Source organism: Schistosoma haematobium, chromosome 1 (genome assembly GCF_000699445.3).
Source record: "Schistosoma haematobium chromosome 1, whole genome shotgun sequence".
Taxonomy (NCBI): domain Eukaryota; kingdom Metazoa; phylum Platyhelminthes; class Trematoda; order Strigeidida; family Schistosomatidae; genus Schistosoma; species Schistosoma haematobium.
The window spans coordinates 9,245,951-9,272,702 of record NC_067196.1 but is presented as its reverse complement, the minus strand read 5'-3'; the positions used below and the strand labels follow the sequence as shown (position 1 = coordinate 9,272,702).

The window sequence follows — 26,752 nt, the reverse complement described above, 5'->3', positions numbered from 1 at the left end:
ATGACAGTTCGCCATAAGCTCTGACTCGACTAGTAGTGTTCGAGTAAAGAGCCTTCACAAGGTTTATGTACTTCTGAGGTACGCCTTTCAATGACAGACACTACCACAGAATCTCGCTGTCCACGGAGTCAAATGCTGCTTTTAAGTCAAGAAAGACCACCATTGTCGGACGCCGATAAGTATGCCTGTGTTCTAGAATCTGACGAATGGTGAATATGTGGTCGATGCAGCCACGACCAGGTCTGAAGCCAGCTTGAGTCTCTCGTGTTTGCAGTTCACGAGTCTTAGTTAGGCGTCTGATAATTATCGAGGCTAGTATTTTAGAGACTATATTAGTTAAACTAATCCCTCTGTGGTTTTCACAGGATGATTTTAACCCTCTCTTATATATTGGGACCATAAGTGATTGCGACCAGTCAGATGGAATAACGTCTAACTCCCAGATCTTAGCCAAAATATTAGTCAACCTAATCGCTAAAATTGGACCACCATCCTTAAAGACTTCGGGAGCCAATCCATCTGGACCAGCTGCCCTTCCTGGTTTCAGCTGAACTATAGCCATTTGAACTTCTGCTAGATTTGGGGGACCTACTTCAATGTTCCATTCACACTGTCTGGGAATGCAGGGTAGTTGTAGAGTAGCTGAAGGCCAGCTGAACTGTTCTCTGAAATGTTCCGCCCATCGTTCTAAACATCTAGACTGGGAGCAGATGAGAGTGTCGTCTTTTTCCGAGATCGTCTCACTTACACTTGACTTATTAATTCCAGTTTCTTTTATTAGTCTGTAGAGCTGTCTTGTGTTACCTATAGCCGCCGCCTTTTCCATCTCTTTTGCTTTCGTTGCCTACCACTGCTCATGGTCGTTCCTTAGACTTTTGGTTAACCTAGATCTGATTTGTTGTCGCTCTTCATTGTGTTCAGGGCCTGATGGGATGAGTTTACGAGAATCCATCAGTGCAATAGACCTTGAGGAAATCCATTGGTTCTTTGTAACCCTGTGGTTTAAATCACTGATAGATGTCACTGCTGTTTACACAGCTGTTTGTATGTCTTTCCAAGCAACATCTGGGTCAGCCTCGTTTTCAGAACTACCTAATTGTAACCTCAGTTGTTCCTGGAACCTACTTTTGGTTTTCTCGCTACTCAATTCAGTTCTAATGGGTCTTTTTACTGTGGCTTTTTTGCGTCCAGTGAGGCGCAAGCACATGCGTGCCCGTATTAGGGCGTGGTCGGAGTCCAAGTATGTACTCCAGAATGAGCGACAACCTTCTACCGACCCTCTTCAACGATGACTGATGGCAATATGGTCTATTTGAGTCCATCGTTGGTTTGGTGTAGGGGCTCGCCATGTTAGACGATGTCTCTCCTTATGCTTAAAATTTGTGTTTGCTAAAAATAAACGATTGTCTGAGCACAGTTGCAGCAGACGATCACCATTATCTGTTCGTTGTGCCGGAATACTAAAATACCCACCTAAATGCCTTTCTGTTTCGTTTAAATTACCTATCTGGGCATTAAAGTCACCTGCTACGAGTACTATGTCTGAACGTTTAGCTTTCTGAAGAAGTTCAGATAGCTTTCTGTAAAATTCATCTTTCACTTCATCTGAGCTGCAGTCGGTGGGAGTGTTGGCAGAAACGACGAAAAGGCAACGACGTGTGTCCCTATCCTTCTGAGTTCTTACGGAGCCGTTTAGCCGAACAGGACATAAACGACTGTTAACGGGAATCCACTCTAACAGTGCTTGTTCCGCCCTCATGCTTAGTGCTATGCCTACTCCTGCCAGTCCACGAGAGCTGGCCGTCGGGTCACCAGATACACGGAGGGTGTATCTCGTTGGCTCTCCGTTTTGTCGAGGTGAGGTCAAGTGAATGACCACACTGGGATCTTGTATGCGTGTTTCGGAGACACAGCATACATCAATGGTACGAGATTCTAGGGTTCTAGCCAAGGAAGCCTGTTGACCGATTTGACATAGGGTGCGTACGTTGAAGGCTCCAACGTGAAGTTTGGAGCGAGGTTTCAGTAGACCTGGGACAGTGTTTTGAGCACTAGAATCGTTGGCTATGGTGTCATTTGAGAAGGAAGCCGAAAAAGGAAGTTTAGAGGTGAAAGTCGATGTAAGAAGAGTAATAGGAATTGAAGAGGAAAGTTGATTATGAATACAGTGGTCTTGAGTGCTGTTAGAGGTATGAGGGCGGTCATCACTTCCCGGTTTCCCACACCGTGGAAGGTTTACCATGTGCTTTGTATCTTAAATACTTTTACAAGACTGTCAGGAGCCTGTACCTGCAGTCACTTTTAATAGTGAGGATTCGGAAGTGGTTGTGTATTTGGGTAGCTGTGTTAGTGCTAATAGTGGCGTGACTGATGAGATCAGTTCATTTATAGTGAAAGTCAGAGTGCCTTATACCAATCTGTGCCATGTTTAGTGTCTTTGACTCCTTGACTGGGCCCTAAAAGTAATGCAACATGGTGTCTTGAGATGTCATCAGATATGTCTCAGAATAAAACTCAGTGGTGGTCCTATTGTAATTTTCTTTTACTTTCTTCATGTAAGTAAGGGAAATTCTTTACGGAGAGATGGATGGTGGCTAGCAGTGGAATCCAGGATATAGGTATCGTTCTATCTGGGACTCGTCGGCCGGATGTACGGTAATGAGTTAAAGTCCCGGAGTGAACAACAACTCTTGTATGCAAGTGCATCCAGCTGACGAGTCGCAAATAGGATGGAAGGTGTTTCCTAGATTTTAGTGTTAGCCATCATCTAACTTTGTATATAATGCTTGTTTTTCCTTAAGAAATTAACTTTTACTCACTCATATCTAGTAAAAAATAGTTACCTTTACTCTTATCTTAAAAAATCTCTACACATCTTTCTAAATGTGCATAAATTATGACATTAAATAATTTTTTTGTGTACATTCTTTTAAATGAAAGACCTACAGCTGCTACTGAGAAACTTTTACAGTTAACCCGTCAGTTAGACGGCATATTAGAGACATCAGAACGTTTAACTAGTTCAATGCATACATCAGGCACTACTAGTCCAATAATGAATGAATTTACTTCAAACCATGGATTACTAGAATCATTTCATTATCCTGAATCATGTCGACAATACTCTAATCAAACTGGTGAATCACATGATCAATTGACAAAAGATTATTCACATTGTTCACCGAATTCTTTATTATCTGGAGAATCATCTCAAATGTCTATAAGTCAAAATCATTTAGTGCGAGAACTTGAAGTAAGTAACCGCTAATTCTGTAATATTCTCAATAAAGTAATCAATTTTTTTTTCTGTCTACAATTTGAGTAAGGCATCCGTTTGTTTATCTCACGATATTTATCATGTTTAGGTTGCATAGTTGTATGTAGTCTTGACAGTAGATAATGAAAAGCGAATGGCAATGGTTTTTAACAGTTGTTCGGCGAGTCATTCCATCAGTTGTGTAGAGAGTTATCAGAGGAGGAAAAGGGATTCTATGTACTCCACAGATAATTACCATGAGTTAAATTTTATCTAATATCCCTGATTAATCTCGGACATGTGTTATTTGGTCTGGAATTAACACACATTAACGAATTAACCTGCAATAAAGGTTCTGGTGGCCAAAAGAATTATGCCTAGTTTCAGTCTCTTGTATTTGTGACAGTGTTTCATATCATCCTATTAACGTTGTCTTTTGTTTGGTTTCTAAAATTAAGGTGCAAATCAAAGTAAGCTATAGTTCTGAGCTTCATTCAAGTTAGTTTAACAGGTTTATTCTCCGTAATGTTGTGACTTATATAAAACGTTTTCATAACTTAGTATGTTGTTATTATTCATTACATAATTCCATTGTCTATTTAGGGAAGATGTGCTAGTAGGCCACATTTATTTGCTGGTACTAACCGGTACTATGCAGTTAAATTTGTTGAAGTATAGTAATATTAAAATTTCTTACCTAGTACAGATTTATTTAATCGGCTTCAAGATACACTTTAGTTATGAGAGCTAGTGATCAAAACCGATGGGTTGTAGTTCGAGTCTTCTACTTACTGATTAAAATTCAAATACCTTAATCACTAAACCATCGTTCTATGAAGAAATGAAGGGCTCAAAAGTTAGGCACCAATTCACGGTCTTATTTAGATCTTCTAAGCCATATTTAGTGTATTACAGTCTACTGGACTAGGAACTCGATTCCTTTTTGTTTATCCGTTTGCTTAATTTATTCGTCTGCATAACTTTCAACTCATTTTCATAGGACTTCACAACTATAATGCAAAACTCTGATAACTATATTTATCTATATATGTAGATAATTTTTGATTATTTGATACAATATGGTTGGAGATAATTGAAAAGGAACAAATTACACTGAGTCTTTTTTATTTTACTCAGGAAAGAAATGTTGAATTAGCTTCAATGTTAGAAAAACGCAATCGAGCATATGAACGTCTAACAGTTAAAATGGACTTAATGAAAGATCAGTATGAACGTCGATTAACTGATTTAAGCAATGAACGTACAAATTTACAAAATATTTCACAACGAGATTTAGAGAAAACCAAAGAACAAGTTAGTGTTACTGTTCAGTAACTCTTTTCACTAACATTCTTGAATTTATAAGATATGTGGGTTTGTATTAGAATGATTAGTTTTGACAATCTACCAGTTACCTAATGGCTAAGCTAGTTAGTCAGCTTTTAGCCAACAGGTCACAAGTACGAGCTCCATTTTATTTATTATTTCAATTTAAGCAACGGGTCAGTATCGTACAACGTCTCACAAAAATAGTGTTACTTAAAGTTGAACGCATAGACTTAAACTTACAAAATGGTCTATATGGGATAGGTTAAAGAGATTTATTATTTATTTATTTGAACACATAAACATTGATACAACAAGGCACCAAACAGATATGCGCCACATAAATCGATTGATTTATGTGAAGGCTGGGATACTGCCCGGGTGCCCAAACCGAAGCAGGTCAGTGGGCGACCATACTGCGTTGAAAGCACCGGTTCTCGTCCGATCACTGCAGTTAGGCAATGTTGGGCCCGGTCAGTACTTGCATGGGCTAAAGAGATGATCATGATCATTGTGGTTCTTGGATAATTGAAAGTGGAGTTACGGAGTGAAACTGTTTATGTGGATGTATGTAAAACTGGAGTAGGTGGATTGGGGTTCTAACTTGCGACTTAGTGACTAAAAGTCATAGACCATAACCACTGGGCCGCCACTCCACTTCTTAAAAACTAATCACGAGACCTCCCTTCTGATAAGAGTTCAGTAATACTATCCCATTGCTCAAACTGAAGTAAACAGTGTATGGTTAGAACCCCTACCCTCATGAATGATAAGTTGTAAATATTTTCCTCCAAGTAGATATGAAGGGTGACATATTGTCTGTTATTAAAACTTGCATCCTAACATAATTTTGTCGATTCTTATGAATAATCCCTAACTCATTAACCGAATAAACAAATGTTAGTGTATACACAATAAATGTATCACAAAAAATACACATGATTATAAGTTACGTAATGTTTCAGGAATCATAGATCATGTTGAACTATAGCTAAACCGGCATTGACATAGTTGCAGTGCAGCCACTAGTCCAAGTGATTCTACATGACATTTTAGTTTGTTTAAATGTAGGTAGTTGAGGGTGATCATCAGAAATTCATATACCTAGGTTTTTATACTACTTGACATCTGTCAGCAGAATGTATCCGTAATAATGAGAAAAACGACTATTCGCCGGTGATTCAAACCCATACCACTAAGTTTTCACAGTCAGATATGTCTGAGTTAAATTGTCAGGTTTCATAAATCGAGTAACAGTAATCCGCACAGTAAACAAATTTGGTAGCATAAAGCTAAATTATTGAACATTTTACATTATCGTTAGTTCACTACTTGATAGTATGAATAGTTTTATATTGCTTTTATTAACCAAAAAGAACACATTACCTCTGAATATTACACTGTACTTTGCCTATTCATCAAACTCATAAGGTCTAAAAAATTAGTGAAATATCCAGCACTAAAGTTTATGATGCAGGTACCTATCAATTAGATACAATAGTTACAAATATGAATTGAATCACGGGATCGCATTATGAAAACCACTCCTTACACCAGTTTAACAAAAATTTCATTTTACCAACTAGGCGTTTTCGAGAGGTTCAGTTGTCACCTGGTTTCAAATATTGTTTATTTGAGTTATAATACAAGGAACTAATAAGTGAAAACTATGATTTTAGGGAAATAAATGTTGCGAATTTCTCACTCATGCGGTAACTTAATGATCTATATGTATTTAAAAGAAAATTTGTTTGACACTTCGGCTTTAATCCTAGCACCTAGAACAATGGAGCTAAAAACTAAACACACAAACTTGTTTTTGTATTGATGAATGAACATGTTAAAGATAGTAATTAACTGACCAGTCAAGGAAGATGACTATCTGATTATAACGAACATAAGAGATTATTTTTTATTCTCTCTGTGTCTAGTCTGATTTTATTCTGCATTGATTGCTTGTAATTTGTGTCAGTAAATTATTGTTCTGGCCTGTTGTAATCTAGTTCTCAATAGCTGACCATTCTTTGAGTATTTGAGTTCACGTGATCAAGTATTGTTATTTATCTACTAATTCTATTATTCAATAACTAGTGTTCAGTTCTGTTGTTCCTACCGATCGTATTTATCTTGTGTCTTAGTATTCCAGTGGCAGGATTGTAACAATTCCAAGTACAAATCCTAGCTCCCTTGGTTATACCATTAATTATATCAATTCATTTACCAAGTAATAAGGCTACTGTTATTACTCGGTCCCTCAAATTGAAGTGAAGTGGGGTTCGAACCCTAAATCTAATAGTTGAAACCAGTGTGCCTCAACTACCATCTAGGTTTCACTAATTTATAATACATTAACATTTCGCGTATCGTAATCGACACTTTGCCTAACTTATATTTATCATAAAAGTGTAAATATACACCTAGTCCGGTTGTCAGCCTTTTTGTGTAACAAACGAAAATAAAGAAAACAATATAAGGTTTTCTGTCATTTCATCCATCTTCATTGTATGTCACAGACTAATTATTTTTTAAAAAACAATTAAGTGCGGTTTCTGTCCTGGTTATTTTTAGTAACAAAAATGGTTTTTTCTCTGTTTATATTGATTGTAGTTTGTTTCAATTTCAACATTCCAGTTCACTGATATTGCAGGTCTTAAATAAAGTACACGAAAGTGTAAATACAAAGTAAAAACACATATGCATACACACGATATAATTGTGTCTCTCTCTGTTAACAATCAATAGAATTGAGAAATTTGACATTGCTTAAGATCAATTAAATCGATGTCTTTTATATAGTTAGCTTACTGAATCGATTTAGTGAGTAGTGGGAGGTTTTTGAGTCGTTTACTACGATCTGTAAATTGAGATAAGTTGCAAAGAAGATGTGTGCCTAGTTGACTCAATAGTGGTTGATATGTACCGGGATCGTTGTTCTATGCAGTAGCCTTTTAGCATTTAAAGCATCTGGCTTCTAACCACCAGGCAACAAGTTCCAACTTTACTTAGTCACGGAGTTAGACTTATTATTAAGGTTAATTTTCGTCACTGATTATTAATAACTAGAGGATTATCGAAAAGAGGAAGTCACTGGACAACTTTTTGGCTTAGTTTAGATTGCCCATAAATGGGTACCTACTAAACCACCTGGGGTCAAACTTAAGATCTTTCTATCTCTCAATAAGTGCTTGACTTTTACACGGCTAAGTTGGAATCCAACATTTCCAAATTCTACGATATAGAGCAACACCGTTGAATTATTTTTGTGGGTAGTTACCTCATTCTCAAGGTAGCTAATTCCTGATGTTTTTGTATAAATTCCACCGGTGGAATAATCTTCATCGCTAAGTATTAGTAAATAATCTTAACATAAGATGGAGAGGCTTCCAAGTGCTTTAATGTATCCAATGCCAATACCCCAACGAAGACCAATTGCAAATAACCAAACCTTCATAGATCTCTGTACTAAATTATTACTATTAGTGACCATTAGGAAGCAGGTATTTGTTTCATAGGTGTTGTTGATGTTTTGTGTTGAAGATGCTAGATTTCCAGAAATCACTTGGTAAACGTCCCAGTTTTGTATTATCAGTACGCTATTTTATGACGTTTTCGAAGGACATTTTTATACTGTGTCTTGTACGCATAAATTGTGTGCTTAATGTTGGTGCCTCTAACTGCTTATGAAATATACTTTCCCCTCAGCTGAATCTGGTCTTCTCTCTCTAGTTAGTAGGGCTGGAGCTCAGTGGGATAGCTTAGCTTGTTCTGGTAAAAATGAACACTTTCGGTGCTAAAATGGGAAATTCATATTTCCATAAGAAAATTATGTTGAGATTATTCACCGATACTTAGCGATGAAGATTATTCCACCGGTGGAATTTATACAAAAACATCAGGAATTAGCTACCTTGAGAATGAGGTAACTACCCACAAAAATAATTCAACGGTGTTGCTCTATATCGTAGAATTTGGAAATGTTGGATTCCAACTTAGCCGTGTAAAAGTCAAGCACTTATTGAGAGATAGAAAGATCTTAAGTTTGACCCCAGGTGGTTTAGTGGGCTCCCAGTAACGGGGAGTCTAGATATATACCCATTTAACTTTGTACATATATCTCGACTTAGTTCTCACTGATGAATAATGGAATAAAACCAGTCAAATACGAGGATTATTTTATAAACATGTATTTAACACATCCGTTAATACAAACAGATAATAAGAAAAAGAAAGCGGATAAGGCAAATATGTCTATTCAATCTAATTAAAGCCATATTCAACATTTATTGGCATTATAGATACAAGTAAGTATCTAGACCCATACAACTATCATACACACATGTCAAGGTCACATATATGAATGACGGGAAATTAGGATAAATCATCTGTTTAAAATTGTGTTGTCGTGTAGTAAAATAAAGCATTCTCTGTTTGATCTTAAACTTCCTCTTTTCAAACAATTGACATTTCATTTATCTGTTTGTAGATTAAAGCACACGCTAAAACTATTGGAATCTTAGTTGCTGAAAAAACAGAACTTCAATCACAAGTGACACATTTGGATAATTTAGCTGTACAAAGATTACGAGTAAGTTAATTAAAAAATTTTCTAATAAGAATAAGATTGAACGTGTACATGTTTACTAATCTATTAAGTAAGTAGTAAGTTTACTTGGAGTTTTGTGGAGATCGATCTAATTTATAGACTGTATTCGCCTCACAGATACATTTCAGTCGGGATGACCATTTAGAACCAGGTAGCACTGAACAACTTTTATCCTAGGATCCAACTCTTCGGAAGTGCGCACCGACAACCACACCAAGAATCAACATAAAGATCTCCATTTCTCGGGATGAATACTTAACCATTAAGACTACTAGTTCGAGATCTCTTGGTAAAATTTTAACCCCGATTTTAAGTTAAGGGCAATGATTATCCATTGCTTTTTGTGACAGCGTTTTCCCTCCCGACATTTCTGAAACCAACATGCGGTGATTACAACCTACCAAGTTAGTAGGCATAGTGATTTCAAATCAGGATTTTTGTTAACGAATAAAACAAAAAAATTATTTACTACGAAAATTGTTACCAGTACTTTTTTATTTTAGGAAATCGAAGAAGTCAGCTCTAGGTTAAAAGCATCACGTCAACAGATTTTAGATTTGGAACGTAATTTATCAGCGAGTAAAGCAAATGTGAACAACTTGCAAACTGGTAACAATGATCTACAGAATCAGGTCAGTGTTTCTTTTCTACTATTTCTCTTCCCTCCTTCGAATTAGTGTACCTGTTGCTCAGTGGTCTAGAGGTAAAGCGCTCACTTTGAGGACTGCAATTCTTGAATTTGATTGCATGTGAAGTCGCGGATGTATATTCTTGATAGGTTCCGCACTGGGACAAAACAGCCGCTCATTGATTCTTTGTTTAACAGGTGAAGTAGCCTAGTGGGTAATACGTATGATTTTCTTCCACTGAGTTCCAGGTTTGAGTTCTACCCCACTTTAGTTCGGATAATAGAGTAGTATCGGTCTTCATTACACTGAAAGTATAGTTTATATCCATGCACGTGTTTAACGATTAAATTATTCTGTTTTTTTTAAAATGGGTACACTAACTACTCACTACCTTCTCGTTTCGTGCTTATACAACCAGAGGTAATCTATAAATAAAATTTTAGGCGAATTGTTCATCCTCTTTTTCTCTAAGTGATTATAACACCGTTTATATTGTAATAATAAACTCGATGGTTTTTGGTTTAATACTTTCATTTATTTGGTGAATTTAAAGTGAACTATCGAACTAATTAGAATCAAGAAAGCGACTTCCAGTCTCTATCCCATGTTTCAATCTGCAGTGATATATATCGAACATATGTGTTAAGATTGAGATTAATGTTTTATATTAACTTACCATAGTTCCTAACTTTTAACTATGACCTTAACTCTGAACCTAAAAAAATTAACTAGTCACATAATGACAATATATTATTTGCATTATTATTACGATTATTCCTTCGGTTATATTTGCTGTTCCGTGGTTGTTTAAAACGAGCTATCATCTCAAGGTCGTTCGCTAATGTGCTGTAGTTTTACCATTTATTTTGAAGAGATATACTCGGTATTTTATTAGTTTTCGGGAATTTTACTTTTTTTATTAATTTACAAGACTGAACAAGTCTGTATCTGGTTACCATATGGTTCCTTGAACAACGGATAATTCGTCATTACCTGGATTCACAAAGTGATGATAATTTGCATTAACAGTGGGATATTTTAACTCATTTGCAAATGACAATATATCTATTGAGAATATGTTAGTGGTCCTCATTGCTGAGTAGTCCTGTTGCTGATTCTATTGTATTTAAAGTTATAGGTATCTGTATGAAAATCAGGACTCAGATACAATTATATCTACCTTATTTTGTTCTACATTAGATATAACTCGCATCCTTGATTCCACTGTTACTTACATATCTACTGGTCACTCTCATTATAAAGAGTTTAAAAAATGTAACATTTAAAAATAAAACACATTAGAAACAAGAGTAGCATTTACATACTACCGGTTTAACTTATTCATTGTTAACCCACTCAAAGCTGATTGAAGTACTGGATTTGTGATTGGTTTTGCTGTTTACCAGGTGGAAGGGTTGTTTAATGTTTGATGGATATAGATTTTGCCCAGAAGGTCGAGGGTTACGAATCCCTCTCCAACTACTTTGGTTTACGCAACTGGGGTATAGTATCTGTTGTGGATGCGGAGGAATAGACCAATAATTATCATGTTAAGTCCAATGGTGTCCTTGGACTTTAAATGGACATTTCCTATTGGTCGATATCTGTTCACTTGTTGGATATTGTACAAAATGTTGTTTTCTATTTTATGGTACGATGTGGTATGCTTGATTGGTATATAAACAAAGTATGTTTGAAATATAATGATTCATATCTCCGAGGCTGTGACTTGTGTTCTAGACTCAACTGGCTGGGTTAGACAGGGAAGTGGGACCAATCGAGACTCTAGGCCGTCCGTACGTGTTTACGTGTCACTGTAATCGATCGATAAGTACGCTGCTCTCTAATTTCCCAGTCAAGGACACAACAATTAGCACAGGGTAAAAATCGACCGCAACTTAAATTCATAACAGTATCATTATCTCTTACTTAACAAAGGTTTGGGTCAAGTACAAAACCCGCAATCGGTAAAATCAGTCATAATTAACGTAGAGCCTGGAACAATTGTACGTTAACCCAAGTTGCCATACCATATTAGCACAACAAAACGAACAGCAAAAGAAACTGAATAAGTGTAGTAAAATTCATGATAATAAAACCAAAGATTGAAGATATAGTTCGTAAAAACAGAATATAGTTAGGTATGAAGGAATGTTGGGACTCTGAATCTACAGAAAGACAAGTGGTGTGTGCATCTGTGTCATTGTGACTGATCCTAATCCCATATCATGCAACATCTCCAGCCACTGGCTACAGTAATCGCATGGACTGCAACCAAGTAGTTTGTATTTACCAGTATGGCTTAAGCAAACATCTCAACTTCAGGGATTGATATGCCGTCTTGGTTTGGACACTACTAGCCTTATTCCATCTTGCGCGTACCACCAACCATTATCGCGCATCATCATCATAGGTGATGATTAGGCATAATACACGTCCCAAATATATCAAATGAGTTACAGTTTATTAGGAATTTTCGGTTATTTAATAGAGAACTTCAGGAAACATTTTGTTTACAATAATTCTTCCCATCCTTTCCTCTTCTCTATTTATTCCCACCTAGATTAAATGCCTTCAAGGGGAAATAAAGCGTGAAAAAATAGCACGCCGAGATGTCGAAGATGAATTATCTGAAACGAGGTCTCGATTAACAGCTAAATCATGTGAACTAGCTCAAACTGGAATAAGTTTAAATGAATTAAAACAGCAACTTGAATTATCACAGGTATGTTATTTATAAATGATTATTTTAGTTGACTGCGTTAACTTTCGAAAGTAGTGTTTTGGGTTTTGTGTGATAAACATGTTTTAGTTCAGTGTTGACGAGATAAACTTGAACTGGCTTCTCTCCAGTTTAGTTGATATTATTGTGGACGCTACTCAAAAGAATGACTGTAAGCAGTATGTAGCGGAACCTGGCTTCGAAGCTGTCACAGTGATCAGGCGGGGAGAAGTTTCAGTATATCAAAAGCACGGCGTAGACAGAACACCTGAAGACTAGACGAGAAGAAAGTTAGGATTGCAGAACACACTGTATAAACACTTTGTAATTTCTCTCAATAAACATTCGTTTCTTCTGCCAATTGCTTTGTTCTACAATATGATTACATTGTTAACCAGTGGTAAATAGAAAGACATGAACATTTATGAACTGTATAAAAGTGACCAGAAATATTTTTGTATCACAGTCCTTATCTTTCTACTTTTCTTGTCAGTTAGTTAGTAATTGAGTCAAACATATTCTGCGCCATTCAAATGATTCTCTCTCAGTTTTGTTGAATCAGTTCAAGCCCAAACTATCTACCACATGATTAATCCGTGTGATTTAAAATTAATGAAATGATTAGTAGAATGATAATTGGTTAGTGATGATATACACAATGGTACAATATAGTATAGTTGTCAATATCGGATTATTAATCCAAACCTTCAAAATGGATCGATATAAAAAGTCAAAACAACTGAACAGTAAACGTAACTTTCCACTTTGTGACATGACACATATACAAAATGCTAATGCAAAAGTGTTAGTGTTGATGTTGCTTGACGAATGTGAGAGGACGAAATGCGAATGTCCGTCGCTTTAACCGGGTTGGTGGATACGGATGATTCACCTAAGGGAGTTGGATTTGAAACCCACGAGGTTGCTGTAAGTTATAGTTCGAAACGTTAACTATCATATTCCGAAAATGATCCAACTAGCGCATTTGGATTCGTTCTTCTGAATCTTGAGTTAGGTGTTAACTCATTTGCGCGTTTTAAGCTATATTTTCCATTTTCAGCTTTATGTCTCAGTTGATATTATTTTCCTTTCTCTCTCTTTCATCCTATAAATCAATTTCCTCTCTTGCTGTGCTACTCTTAAGCGTGATGGCTTAGATCGATACACATTGATGTCAAGCTGTATGTACTCTGCTACTGACTAACGATTCGTTTTGGTTCAATAACTGTTAGTGATGTTTCCAATTTCGCAATGAGAGACTCCATAATTTGTTATCGGTAATAAAATAGGTTAATTTCAAATTCATTTGTCATAAAATATGTTTAGAATACACATTTACTTTTTTACACTCGTCTTTGAACCACTCTTTGTGTGAGGGCTGGTGACACTGTCTGGCTGTTAGAAACTGAATTAGATGGAGTCTTATTCGAGCTTTTGATTGGAAACGGATAGGCCTGTCATCACTACATCATCGCCTCATCTATAGTATACTGACTAACGATGTTTTTGGATCTATCTTCTCAACTAAATTTTTCAAATCAGGTAGATTGATTTAATTGTTAAGGTTTAATGGTTTAGATCACTGGACTATAGCTTCAATTTACTTCGACACAGAGACATTTTCTCTTCTTATTGTTACGAAATAACGTTTTGATATTTGCTTTCTGTCTTTTGTCCATTAAGATTTATGCTAATCAATTAAGGAGTACTACAGATAGTTTAATGTGTTCGGAAGATAAGAAATATTGCAAAGAAAAAGAAGAGTGGTTATCAGAACGTGCTGATCTACTGAATCGATTGAAGTTGCTTGAATTGTCTTTATCTTCGATTGATACAGAAAAGAAACGGTTAGATTCTCAGTATCATAATTACGTTGCACAGGTTTGTTTAATTTCTTTTTTCTCTTGCGGTTTTTCTCATATTTTGTGCTACTTAATTAAGATCTCACTCCAGCCATTTATGATATTTCTCAGTTTTGAACTTTGCTTATTTTGTTATAAAAAAGAATCGCTAACACGACATAATATTTGTTAACATATGGATTACATTTGCAATTACTTTTCTAAAATTTTGTTGCATGCTACTTTTTTATAATATATAGTAATAGTCGGGGCTAAGTTCGTTGGTTCATTGTGTTTGCGATTTATTGGTTTGATGATGTATAAGGCATAAAGCGTCATTGTATTCAATGTTATTTCGTATGTGGGCTAAACTACAGTCTGATAATTCAGGTTTGTAAACTAGTGAGTGTTTGAGCTGTAAGGACTGAATATATGAATTCTAGGTACGTTCTGGACCAATAAAATTGTCTGAGTCTCAACTCAAAGTTAATCTTGGCAGTTGAAGGGTTTTATTGAATGAAACATAGAAAGTTATTCTGTAGCGAAATATTACAGGATTCATATTGGTAAATCTTATCGGGTATAATTATTGGAAGAAACAGTTATGCGTGATTAGTAATGTTCTAAAAGTAATCGTAATTGTTGCACTACGCACTGGTCACTTTGAGAATGTCGCCGTATCAAAAGTAATAACGAAATAAAACATTAGATAATTGAATGTTTACAGTCAGAATTTTAATGGTAGTTTTGACACATAAATACTACTCTGGGTATATACTACTACTATCTTGATATGATTCAAGTTGGGAAAGATCGAGTTTGTTCATGCTATTACACGTCTGGGTAAATTTGTTACTCTTTAGTGATGTAAGCTATGAAGTGAATTGATTAGATTAGGCAACCTGTTTGTTTATTTGTTTGTTTTTCTCCATGTGTTCAGGTTGAACAACAGGCAGATGAGTTACGTTCTCAATTATCTGAAACAAATAAATTAAAACAAGAAATGGAATTGTCATTAGAATCAGTTAGTCGACAATTACGTGAAAAAGATAATGAAATCAATGATTTAAGTTAGTTGCATTCAATGTTTCGTTATTATTGTGAATCATTTTTCATTGTTATTTTTACATTCGTCTATAGTTTTTGGGTGGTGTGACGTCTAGGTCATATTGCCTACTGTACAGAGATATGGTTCCATTAAGGTGTTCTCACTAGACAGCTGGCATTTACTGTGATTATTCTTTTTTACAATGTGAGGAGAGGGTGTAAAAACATCGTCACAAAACTATCACACCACCTTTCCCCATGTTTTGCCGTCGCCGTCGGTAAGGCCTTGAGAGTATAGAGCTAGTTCCTACAAAACTACTTACAAAAACCTGGTTGTCTCTAGCGGCAACCAGTTGTACCCTGGTAACTACAGTCAGGCCCTTAGGTCAACGAGACTACTTGTTACAATTCTCCTTCTTAGCGCCCCGGGACATAGTATCCTTTCACGGTGCAGGTAGCAGAAAGTAATAACTGGCGTCATAACTCTGACATCACTCGAGATTATTTCAAATTATCAAACAGATCAAGTGGACATGAGATCTGTCACAGATACGTATCGGTCAAAGTTAGTCACTGAATATTTGCAACCACTAAAATTAATAAAAGTTAGCGTAAGAGGAAAATTAACATGAATTGTGATGATGAATAAAATGACTATTATCAGTATGGGAAGATTAGATTTAATTATAAGCATGAACCACTGAATAGCTGTTTCGTCTTAGTGTAAAACTCCTCAGCAGTGCACATTCGCGACCTCGCATGCAGGAATCGAACTCATCTACTTAAACACTATATTAGCTAATATGGGAGTAGATTAGAGGAAACTTAAAGGTGATTATTCTAACATGTTGCATAAATCCATGAAATCATTAATTGTTGGACTGAGGCGTATAGGTAGGTTAAACCATCAGGTTAAGGTCTGCGCGATTACTGTAGTCGACAGTTGTTGGAAATGTTAGATGAATTTAGTTCAGAATCGGTTGCATTAGTTTCGATTCATTTTCTGTTTATCCTTTCCTTAGTTCTTTAGTTCTAAAATAATATTTTACTTTCTTATGCAACGGATTCATTTTTCTTGGATCTTTTTGTCTATGTCTAATAATTTTTACTGCCACTGGTCCCTATTTTAATAGTTTCATCTGTCTGTGGTAATATGTTGTGATAACTTGAACGGATGCACATATTTGCCGGGTTCTACGTTGCCTATAACTGGCTGAGTCTTAAATCAATTAACATTGTCTCATTTTAGTGGAGTTTATAGTATGTTATAAATTAACATTTGAAGAGGAATTCTTAGTTGTTGTTAACTCAAGTTATTCCGTTCAATCTGCATGGTATTATCATGATAAGGTCAAATGTAACGCATACATTTATGCTTTTAATATCGATGATAAATCACGTCTCTTATTTATGATTGTCTCATAGACCTTGGTCGAAAAGCTTAGAATAACTCTTAAGTTGAATCAAACCAATAGTAAATGATTTTATTGAATCATTGCTCTGATCCTTATTAATTCTTTTGTGTAACCATATCGTTATATTAATTACAATATAGCATATATAAATAGATACAACTGTTGATGATACATCTGAATCACTTCATTTGATATAGAGTTATAGTATCGTCAATTGGTTAATATATTGTTGAGATCTTTCTATATACGACCTAGCTACTCTAATTGCTTAGTATTTTTCGGACACTACTTCAATTGACTAGTCTCCAAATCAGTGCACGGTTGAACTGGAGTGAGATTATTTTCCAAGTAAACAAGTTTGAATGGGATTAACAGTCACAGTGGGGAAATTGTTAGTGAATTTATATCAAAAAATATTCTAGAGTCTACTTTGTCTACCTAGTGCTGATTCACTGTCAATTAACCCCACGCCTCAATATCATCCTGGATGGACACATGCATTAATCCAATCTATGACTTGTTAACATATATCTTACTCAGAATTTTCAGCATATGAGATATTGCTCTTTTAGATAGATTCATTATTTAATGCTTAAAATATATACGACTTATGTTTTCTTGTGAATAAATGATTTTACAGTCTCTATACTTTTTATTAACTGTAAGGGACATCTCGTCTATATCACAGTTGTCTGAAATTAAAGTAAGGCAGTAGAAATATGTTCTGTTTCACTCAACGGTCAATTATATACTCTGATTAGCTTGAACATTTAGTTGTTAGTTTATTAATTAAAATTATCTAGTTGCTACATTCAGTGGTATACAGTCAACAATAAAAGTTTGTCTTTGATTTGGAGTATCCTTTTCTATTTGGTATTGTCGAGAACCTCAAGGATGAGCGTTTCAATATATTACCTACGTGTGAAGTTGATACCCAGAGTTCACAAAACCTTAATCTGTTAGACACTCGCTTTTTAATCTGGTTTCTGACAATTTCAGCCATAAGGCATAATTAATCGCTAGCACAAAACACAAAATACATTTTCAGGGGGTGTAATTTTTTAAATTTCCTTCATATAATATCTTGTTTACTGGATGTAACATTATCAATCACTAGTCTAATCAATGATCGCCTTCATTTTATTAAATTTTCATGTTGTTTGAATTTAATTCAAATAATTCCTACTCTATTGACTGTTCAAACTCAACCGTTAACATCATCTGTTGAAGAACAAGATGTCAACTCTTCACCTGTTATCCAACAATCGTTGGAGCAAATAGCAGTATTGGAAACTCAGTTAAAAAGTCGTACAGAAGAGTTAGAAAATGCAAATGTTGAAGTATGTTTTCCTAGCTGTATTTCTCTTGTTTGACATTGATTTTTTTTTATTTCCGTGATATTTTATGTCCACAATTTTTTTTTACACATATACGTTTATTTGTGATTTAGATTAGTTATAAGCATGTAGTGTTAGTTCATTATGGATGTGTTACGATCGACGATCTCCAATTCAGATACACACACTTTCTGTGCACATGGCTAACCAGCTATGACTAAGTTGTGAATGGCGAAACTTGATGATTTAATACATAATTCATCAGTGTAAATACTTACACAATCTCCTCATTCCATTTTGTCCAAACCAAAAAACATAACGGCGCAGGAAGACAAGTGTGACATTTCCGAATGGATTTGGACCAACTAAGATAAATATTACATTAGGCGAATTCAACTACTCCTTCATCTACTCATAAATGAACATAAATTAGTAGTAAGACGACATAATATCATATCACTGGTATCATTGCGTGAAGATAACCATGGATATAAATCCGGTTAAAGAAGTTTCAAGACCTAGAGAGGATTGTTAGAAGCACGGTATTCAAGTCAACCAAGAATCAATGGATATCTCCATGTAGACCCAGTTTATACACTTGTAAGAAAACATATTGTCGAGGAGGAATCAAATAAATATGCGCACGCAAATCATTCGAGTTGCGTAAGGGCTGGAATACTGTACGGGTGCCCAAAACTAATTAGGTGGTTTTCTTAGAAGGCTGATCTCCGGGCTTTTGACCTAGAGGTTTAATCCATAAGGCAGTAGAGCAGTGTAAGGAGATGCAGTCCCATGGGTAGCCGGTGACCAACAATAGGTTCATATGCCATTTGTCTCTTCAGGATCTGTTATGACCTGATGTCTGGCCTTTCTACCACGAGAATTATCCACCAATCAGAATACGACTTATACAAATCTTCACTCTATATCAACCAATGACGTTCAACCGGTGTGAGCAGTCTAGCGCCTTGTTGGTCCGAGGTCCTTCTAGCCCGTCTGCTTGAGTCCAAATAAAACGCAATACCAGCTTCCGCAATATGAATATATGTATTTCAAACATACTCTGTTTATATACCAATCAGCCAGACCACAACGTACCATAAAATAGGAAATAACATGTGTACACAAATAAGCCAAAAAGTGGCTGTGAACGCAGGAGACAGTAATTAATCGACTGAACATAGATTAATAACCGTAAATCGTATAATAATAAATTATAGGTCAACATAAAGCTTAGAATAAGGGGAATATAAATACATATAATGTAATTATTGAATAATTATACAATAAGAATATTTATAGAATATTGGTATATTAACAGTCCTCGGAAGTTACCTGTAACTTAATCTTCCCTGGGTTATAACAGGATCCTTGAGCCTATGTGCACCATTGGTTTGGAATCACGGTTTTCCAACTGTCCTAGGTGAATCATCCGTATCCACCAACCCGGTTAAGGCGATGGACATTCGCTTTTCGCCCTTTCAATTTCGTAAACAACAGTAATGCTGCGAGAAGGTAGTGAGTAGTACTTCCTTGGTAGTGGCCATATACGCGTGGCCATGTGAGAGTATTTCGAGAGGGAAAGCTAAATCTTCCCACACTTGGCCACACCAGGGCACCATGCTCTCACATGGCTACGTGCATACAACCACTGCCAAAGAAGTCCTACTCACTGCCTTCTCGTCACTGAGGTGTTGTTTACGAATTTGAGAGGACGGAAAGCAAATGTCCGTCGCTTTAACCGGGTTCGTGGATATGGATGATTCACCTAGAGGATTTGGAAAACCCTGGTTCCAATCCAATGATGCACATGGCTCTAGGATTATGAGGGAAGAAATGGCGTATAAAGCGATTATTGGTCACTGGCTACCATGGGAATTTGTCTCTCGACATTGCCCCACTGCCTTATGGATTAGACCTCTTTAGGTCTTTGGCTCCGAGTGTGGTCTAAGAGAACTACCTGTTTCGGTCTGGGCATCCGGGCAGTATCACAACCCACACACAACTCAAGTGACTTGTGTGGCGCATATGTATTCGGTGCCCGTTTTTACTAATATTTATGTGTTCAGATAAGTAAACAAATAACCACCCTCGACCTTACAAGAACACTTGGGCGCACTACACAAAACTAGTTAAGTATTTGACAAAATTGTGATGGTGGGGAATCAGATGGCTATATATTTGAATATGCTTGTTTTTGTAGGCGCAAATAAAATCTCTGAACTTTTAATGTAGACTACGAATAATACCTTATTAAATTAGGACATTTTAGTGTTTATATTAAACAGGTTATCTGAAAATAATTTAAAAGTAACAGTTTTATTTTATACTACGTAGTAGATGATGATGGCGGGACTTTAATCTATTGGCAAACCAATCCGACCTAGTAAATCAAGTCTTGGATTATGGCGTGAAATTCACTCACTTTTATGGCTGTTTAGTATTTTGACACTATAGCTGATGCTACTTCTTGAAAAAAACCCTAACTTTTAACTCTAAATCTTAGTGTTAGTTCCTCACACCGATTCTTATCTTTTTGTCCTTAGCAAGTGGTTGTGAAATTTTTCAAGGTAACTTTGATAACGCGTTTAATCACCTTCAAATACTCGTCACTAATGGATCTCACTTGGGCTACTACTAAAAGTCAAGAAAAATTGTATAACTGTTTCATCCTAGCTCAAGACTCCTCGATAATGTGCGCTCACGACTTCCCCATACATTGAACCCCAGGACCTTTACCTGTCTTTTTCCTAGCCATATGAAATATAGTGTTCAGATATGATGCATTAAATTTTGATCGCATCTATTCTGAATCTTTATTTTTAAAGTAACTTTTATCTAGGGGATCTCTTTGGTGATATAGCCTTAATCTCATGCTTTGATTTTAGTGTTCTGTTTGTACTTATATGTTTGCTTTTTCATGTTCTTTTAATAAAAATCTTTTTGATGATAGATAAATCGGTTAACTGTTCGATTATCTAAATTTGAGGAAACTGTTGAACAACTACAAAATTCATTATCTGATCGTGATATAGTTTTGGCCACAGCTACATCAGAACGAAGTGCTTTAAGTCGAGCTGTAGAGCAAAATAAGAATTTAAAACAACAATTGTCTGATTTGCAAACTACATACACACAAATGGTATGTCTTTCAAACATATTTTATGGTGTAAAATAACCTGCTATTAAATATTGACTTCGAATGTGAAGATTATTAATCTCACTCGGAAATTTGTTATTCTTTGGCGAAGATATCTTCTGGTCAATGAAGAAGTGTGTACTTATTGCGCAGCTGAATGAACTATTACACAAGTTCCCCTACTTGTAATTATATGAGTCACTGCTTGGGTTTTCCGCAACCCATCTTGAGTCTGTAATCACTTGAAAATTCAGTTTGTTTTTATGATTTTGTAAAGATAATTAACTCATAGTATTACAGATATGTCATTTTAATCAGCTGCTGGTTGGTACTGTTTACAAAACTCCACTGTTTTAAGGTCTTGAGTAAATCTTTATCTAATGAAGTAACTGAATTAATCAACTTAGCTTAAAGAAAGATTTAACATTTTCACATCCCGGTAGATAGTAAACATAAAGGTAAGTCATATGTCTGAGATTCTTGGGAGTTTGACGACCATCATTCCATTTAATAGTATATGAAAATCTGGCGTTGTCCACCTATTTGTACTAATGTACTCTTGGAATATCTGTGCCATAGGCTGGGTGTATGTTGATGACTAACTAAGGTTCTACGACCTAAGTATATCTGCAAAAATATTTAGGCCTATTTTAGGTTTTCTTCTTCGTTTAGTCCGCCACCAAATGCCCTAGTTTGTCTGAGGGTGGGGAGATTTAGCTTTCCCTTTCGAAATACTCTCACATGGCCACGCGTATATGGCCACTACCAAGGAAGTACTACTCACTACCTTCTCGCAGCATTACTGTTGTTTACGAAATTGAAAGGGCGAAAAGCGAATGTCCATCGCCTTAACCGGGTTGGTGGATACGGATGATTCACCTAGGACAGTTGGAAAACCGTGATTCCAAACCAATGGTGCACATAGGCTCAAGGATCCTGAAGAGACAAATGGCGTATGAACCTATTGTTGGTCACCGGCTACCCATGGGACTGCATCTCCTTATATTGCTCCACTGCCTTATGGATTAAACCTCTAGGTCAAAAGCCCGGAGATCAGCCTTCTAAGAAAACCACCTAATTAGTTTTGGGCACCCGTACAGTATTCCAGCCCTTACGCAACTCGAATGATTTGTGTGGCGCATATTTATTTGACTCCTTCTTGTACCAACGTTTATGTGTTTAAGTAAAATAAATAAATACTTCGTTTAGTCCTCCTTGTACAGTTAATTGACTTAACAATCTGTGAACTATTGAAATTATTTTTTGCAACTTTTTCTCTCCTGATAATTATCTTTGTTTTGTTTTGTGTCTTTTCTTATTGTTTTTTAAGTGTGATATTTATCAATCAGAAATTAAGTCTGCTAATGAAATGAATTATGCATTATCTAAACAAATGGAACATTTAAATATTTTACAAATGGAAAATCAAAATCAATCAGAAAATATTATTAGTTGTACTATATTGTCAATTGATAATGCTACACAAACTGACGATAGTCATATTGTACATGATCCACATTTGACAGTGCATGATTGTACTGTAACTCAATCATCATCGCCACCATCAACACCACAAGAACAACAAATAGACAACATAATGAAATATGAGAATGTAAGTGGTATTGTTTTATTTGTTTACAAACTAATCATTCTCTTTTCAAAATGGACGAAATTTCTTGTGATTTGTATCTTGGTATTTTTCAAATGGGAACATGCGTGTGTCATTTAGGTTGAAACATGATATACACTGTTTCATACATATCTCATTTTGATGGATGGTTAGGGCAACTAAGATATAGTTAGTCACTCACTGAGCATGAACTGATAGACCTGTCTTACTTTTTAATTTGTGATTTTCTCCTTCCTCTTTATTTGTACTCTGAATTCAGTGTTTGTTTGTAACTCTATTGAACAAAGTATTACCTAGTTTGTATTCTGTGGTTTGTTATGTTGTGCCCATGAATTGTGTATTTGATGTAACGTGATTCAATCTGTGTGTAGCGTTATTGATCGAATATCTCACTTTACTTGTCGTGAAGTTCTCGGTCCCGATCACATTATAGTTGTATATAATATATCGTGACAAAACTCGAAATATTTCTGTTCTGTCGTTATATCAAATTTTAATATTGAATTCACATTAATGTTATTCTCATAGATCAATGATCTTCGTGGACTTTATGAAGTTCTGCCTAAAGTTTGCTTACTCTATCTGTAACCTTAGTTTGCATGATAATTAAAAGGTCAACTCTTTCCTTATGAAGGTTGAAACTGAATAAAAACACCTATAAAGTATATGCTAATTTGTATAGAATTATAATAGTATAATAGTGGTTGGTTAATGGTATAATTGACTAGTTTTCTGGAATGTATTGTATTGTTTGAAACCCACTACACTGACTTTCGTCAGCCGGGACATTTTGCTTTCTATCGATTGTACGTATTGTGAAATTTATAGCTCCGAGTACATAAAACTACTCTTACTAAAGAGATTCGATCATAATACAATTTGTGGAGTGCGTAAATGCCCTGGTAACACCGTCTCATCGTTGTTAAACTTGCACTGTTTCATTTTAAATTTCATTGTAGGCTAATCTAAGTCAACTAACAGATGAGATTGTATTGTTAAGAGATTTGTTCACACGTGTTTCTGTAATCTGTCAGTGGTTGGAACATGAAAATGGCAAAATCAATGAACCTAACAAATTCAACGATCCAGTATATTGTGTTAGCCTATTGGAGGAATCTATTCAAAAATTAACGAGTAAATATTCTTCAAATGTAATTGACAATTCTGTACAATGTTCATTGTCTATGGAACAAAACGAATTAACATCAAATGTTGGAGAGTTACAAAATCTCCAGGTAAATATAAATAGTTTATAGTTGAACGTTACTTTTAATTTTACAATTATATTTAATCTGAATGACCTAATAGTCAATCAATCGGTTGTTAAGTCACAACTATTGTGGTGTGGGTTACTTATATCCACATAAGTAGTATATAACGGTGGTAGAAATATACACATCAACTTAATTAATCACAATTTTTATTAATATTTTTATGGAATTCTAGTTACAATTCATTGATTCTTTCTTGATCTAAAAGTTCGCAACGTTGGATTAGTGAATATTTATTATCATTAGGTTAATGACAAAAAGTTATTATTAGTGCGACAATAATTTACGTACAACCTACGAGTGACCTTGGGAAAAGTCACTTGCTATTGTGAAAAGACGTATATGAATTAATGTGAAGAATTAGAATCAAGATTCAGAGTTAGAATTTGAGGTTAGAAATTAACGTTAGATTTTTCTTTTTATCACGAACTGACATCAGCTTTAATGTCAAAATGCCAATCAACCATGCGAATAAATAAATTGCTATCCGGAATTCTAAACTTGCTATCTTTAATTTCATTGGTTCGTATGTCAGTGATAGTTTCGGGAAATTATTGATCAAAGACCATTGAGGAATTCAGTATCGATTAAGATCAATTTTTCTTATGTTAAATCATTCAGTGAGAACTCTGCTTATAGACTTCCAATATATTTTTCGTATGATTTCTTTCTAGTAACAAATACTCTATTCATAAATCTTAATTATTTTCATTGATACTATGATCGATTATTGATTAATTGTTTATTATCATAACCCCAACTAAGGAGTTGTGATGGACTGACAAATGCCAGTTCTCTACAGCTTTATTTCATATCATAACACCAGGTCATGCACTGACCACCTCTCCTCTTTTTCCAAGCAGTCCCAGCATCGGCAAATAATCCACGTACTTATTCAAACCACCAAAGTCGATGTTTCAAGATGGTGATACTAATTGAACTATCGTCGCAGTTCTCGAATACACTTTGTCGGACCTATGCGCTACTAACATGGTGCTGCCAGTTAGTGTCAGCAGTTCTTCAGAGTTAACGATGATCTCAAACACAGAGAGTCGTCTAACATTGTGAACTTGGAGAGACTAGGTTTCCCACGCATAGAGCAAAACTGTTCTCATCGACGCGTTGTGAATGAGACCTTTTACAGCATGGCTAACACCTTAAAGGGACCATAGATGGTCCATTTTGGCATAAGCCGCTGTAGCTTTCACTACACGTGAATTGATCCCATCACTCACATCACTACTAGTACTTACACAATTACCCATATATACGGACTTCTTGGTTATTTCTAAATGCTCAGTATATGGAGTGAGTGGGGTTAAAATGTTTATTCATCTATACTGTGGTCGTCATCGACCAAGCTTCCATTATGAAACTGATTACTTTTACTCTAGTTGATTGACCAGGGAGGAAGGGTATATAATTATACTGGCCCATTCTATTGATATCAGAGTTGAGTAATATTATCATAACGTACAGATACATCAGATACACTTGGCAATGAAGAACAAATACATTCTTTCATAAAATCATGAACATCACTCATTAGTTACATTGAACTCTGATACTGTAGTGCTTACAGTTTCGAATTTGATAAATAATAGTTAAACTTAATTAAATACTGAATATTTTAAATTTATTTTAAAGGTTGCTCATACACAATTGGAAGCTAAATTTTTAAAATGTATGGAAGAACTTAGTTCTGTTACTGAGGAACGCTGTACATTAGAAAGTATAAATGCTCAACTAGAAATGGAAGCTGCAACAGTTGAAGAATATGTAACACTGTTTACGCATCGGCGTGCTGCAGCCGCAAAACGTGCAAAAGCTCGTGAACTATTACTTCAACGTTTAGTAGACGACAGAAAACGTTTACGTGATCGTTTGGGAAAACTTTTTTCACAAATAAATCCAGTATACATTAAAAATGACTGTTCAAACGATCAAACAGAGCTTGTGAAACAACAGGTAGACACAACACCGAATGATTCAAGTGAGTTTTTATTGGATTGTATCTTTTTAAAAAAAAGAAAATGATTTACTATTCTAGTTGTACTTACCATTTATTTTCTTCCTGTAAAGTAATGTTTGAATTCATGACTATAGTTCCCGAAATTCTGAACAGTCGCTTTACATCACTGTCTATAAAATTAAGTATGATCTTGAGATTCGATTTAAGAACTCGATAGTATATGTACTTTAAACTTATTCGTGATTAGAGTCGATACTCTTTTGCCCTAAAGAAAGTTTTTTACTGTGATCACTCAATACATATCTAGGAGTTTACACACTATTTATCGTTGTATATTGCGTCATATTTTCCAACTTAACTATCTCGAATAGTTTTCATTCGAAGGTGGTTTTCGTCAGCAATTGGCATCTGTTGAAGTACTAAAGAGGATTACAGAGCTATTTTTGCTGATTGTAAAGATTATAGAGTGTGAGCACTCGCTACGATATCTGGATGAGGCATTGGACTCACTGTTTCTAATAGGGTGGTTAATATGACTGAACGTCTACATAATGCTTCTTATAT

General features: G+C 35.5%; 1 protein-coding gene across 2 annotated transcripts in view; it reads left to right on the top strand.

Moving 5' to 3' along the window:
• The window catches only part of GOLGA2_1 (Golgin sub A member 2), a 35,847-nt gene that overhangs the window by 7,236 nt on the left and 1,859 nt on the right, over positions 1-26,752 (top strand). The window contains exons 5-16 of one of the 2 annotated variants that reach the window (XM_051209474.1): positions 2,941-3,253; positions 4,394-4,570; positions 9,066-9,167; positions 9,689-9,817; positions 12,378-12,539; positions 14,220-14,417; positions 15,318-15,447; positions 18,070-18,179; positions 21,130-21,318; positions 22,646-22,927; positions 23,905-24,180; positions 25,864-26,209. In XM_051209474.1, coding sequence (XP_051073070.1) covers positions 2,941-3,253; positions 4,394-4,570; positions 9,066-9,167; positions 9,689-9,817; positions 12,378-12,539; positions 14,220-14,417; positions 15,318-15,447; positions 18,070-18,179; positions 21,130-21,318; positions 22,646-22,927; positions 23,905-24,180; positions 25,864-26,209 — 2,414 coding nt within the window. Of the gene's footprint in view, positions 1-2,940; positions 3,254-4,393; positions 4,571-9,065; positions 9,168-9,688; positions 14,418-15,317; positions 26,210-26,752 lie in introns of both variants that reach the window. The other variant, XM_051209473.1, reaches the window with a different exon arrangement.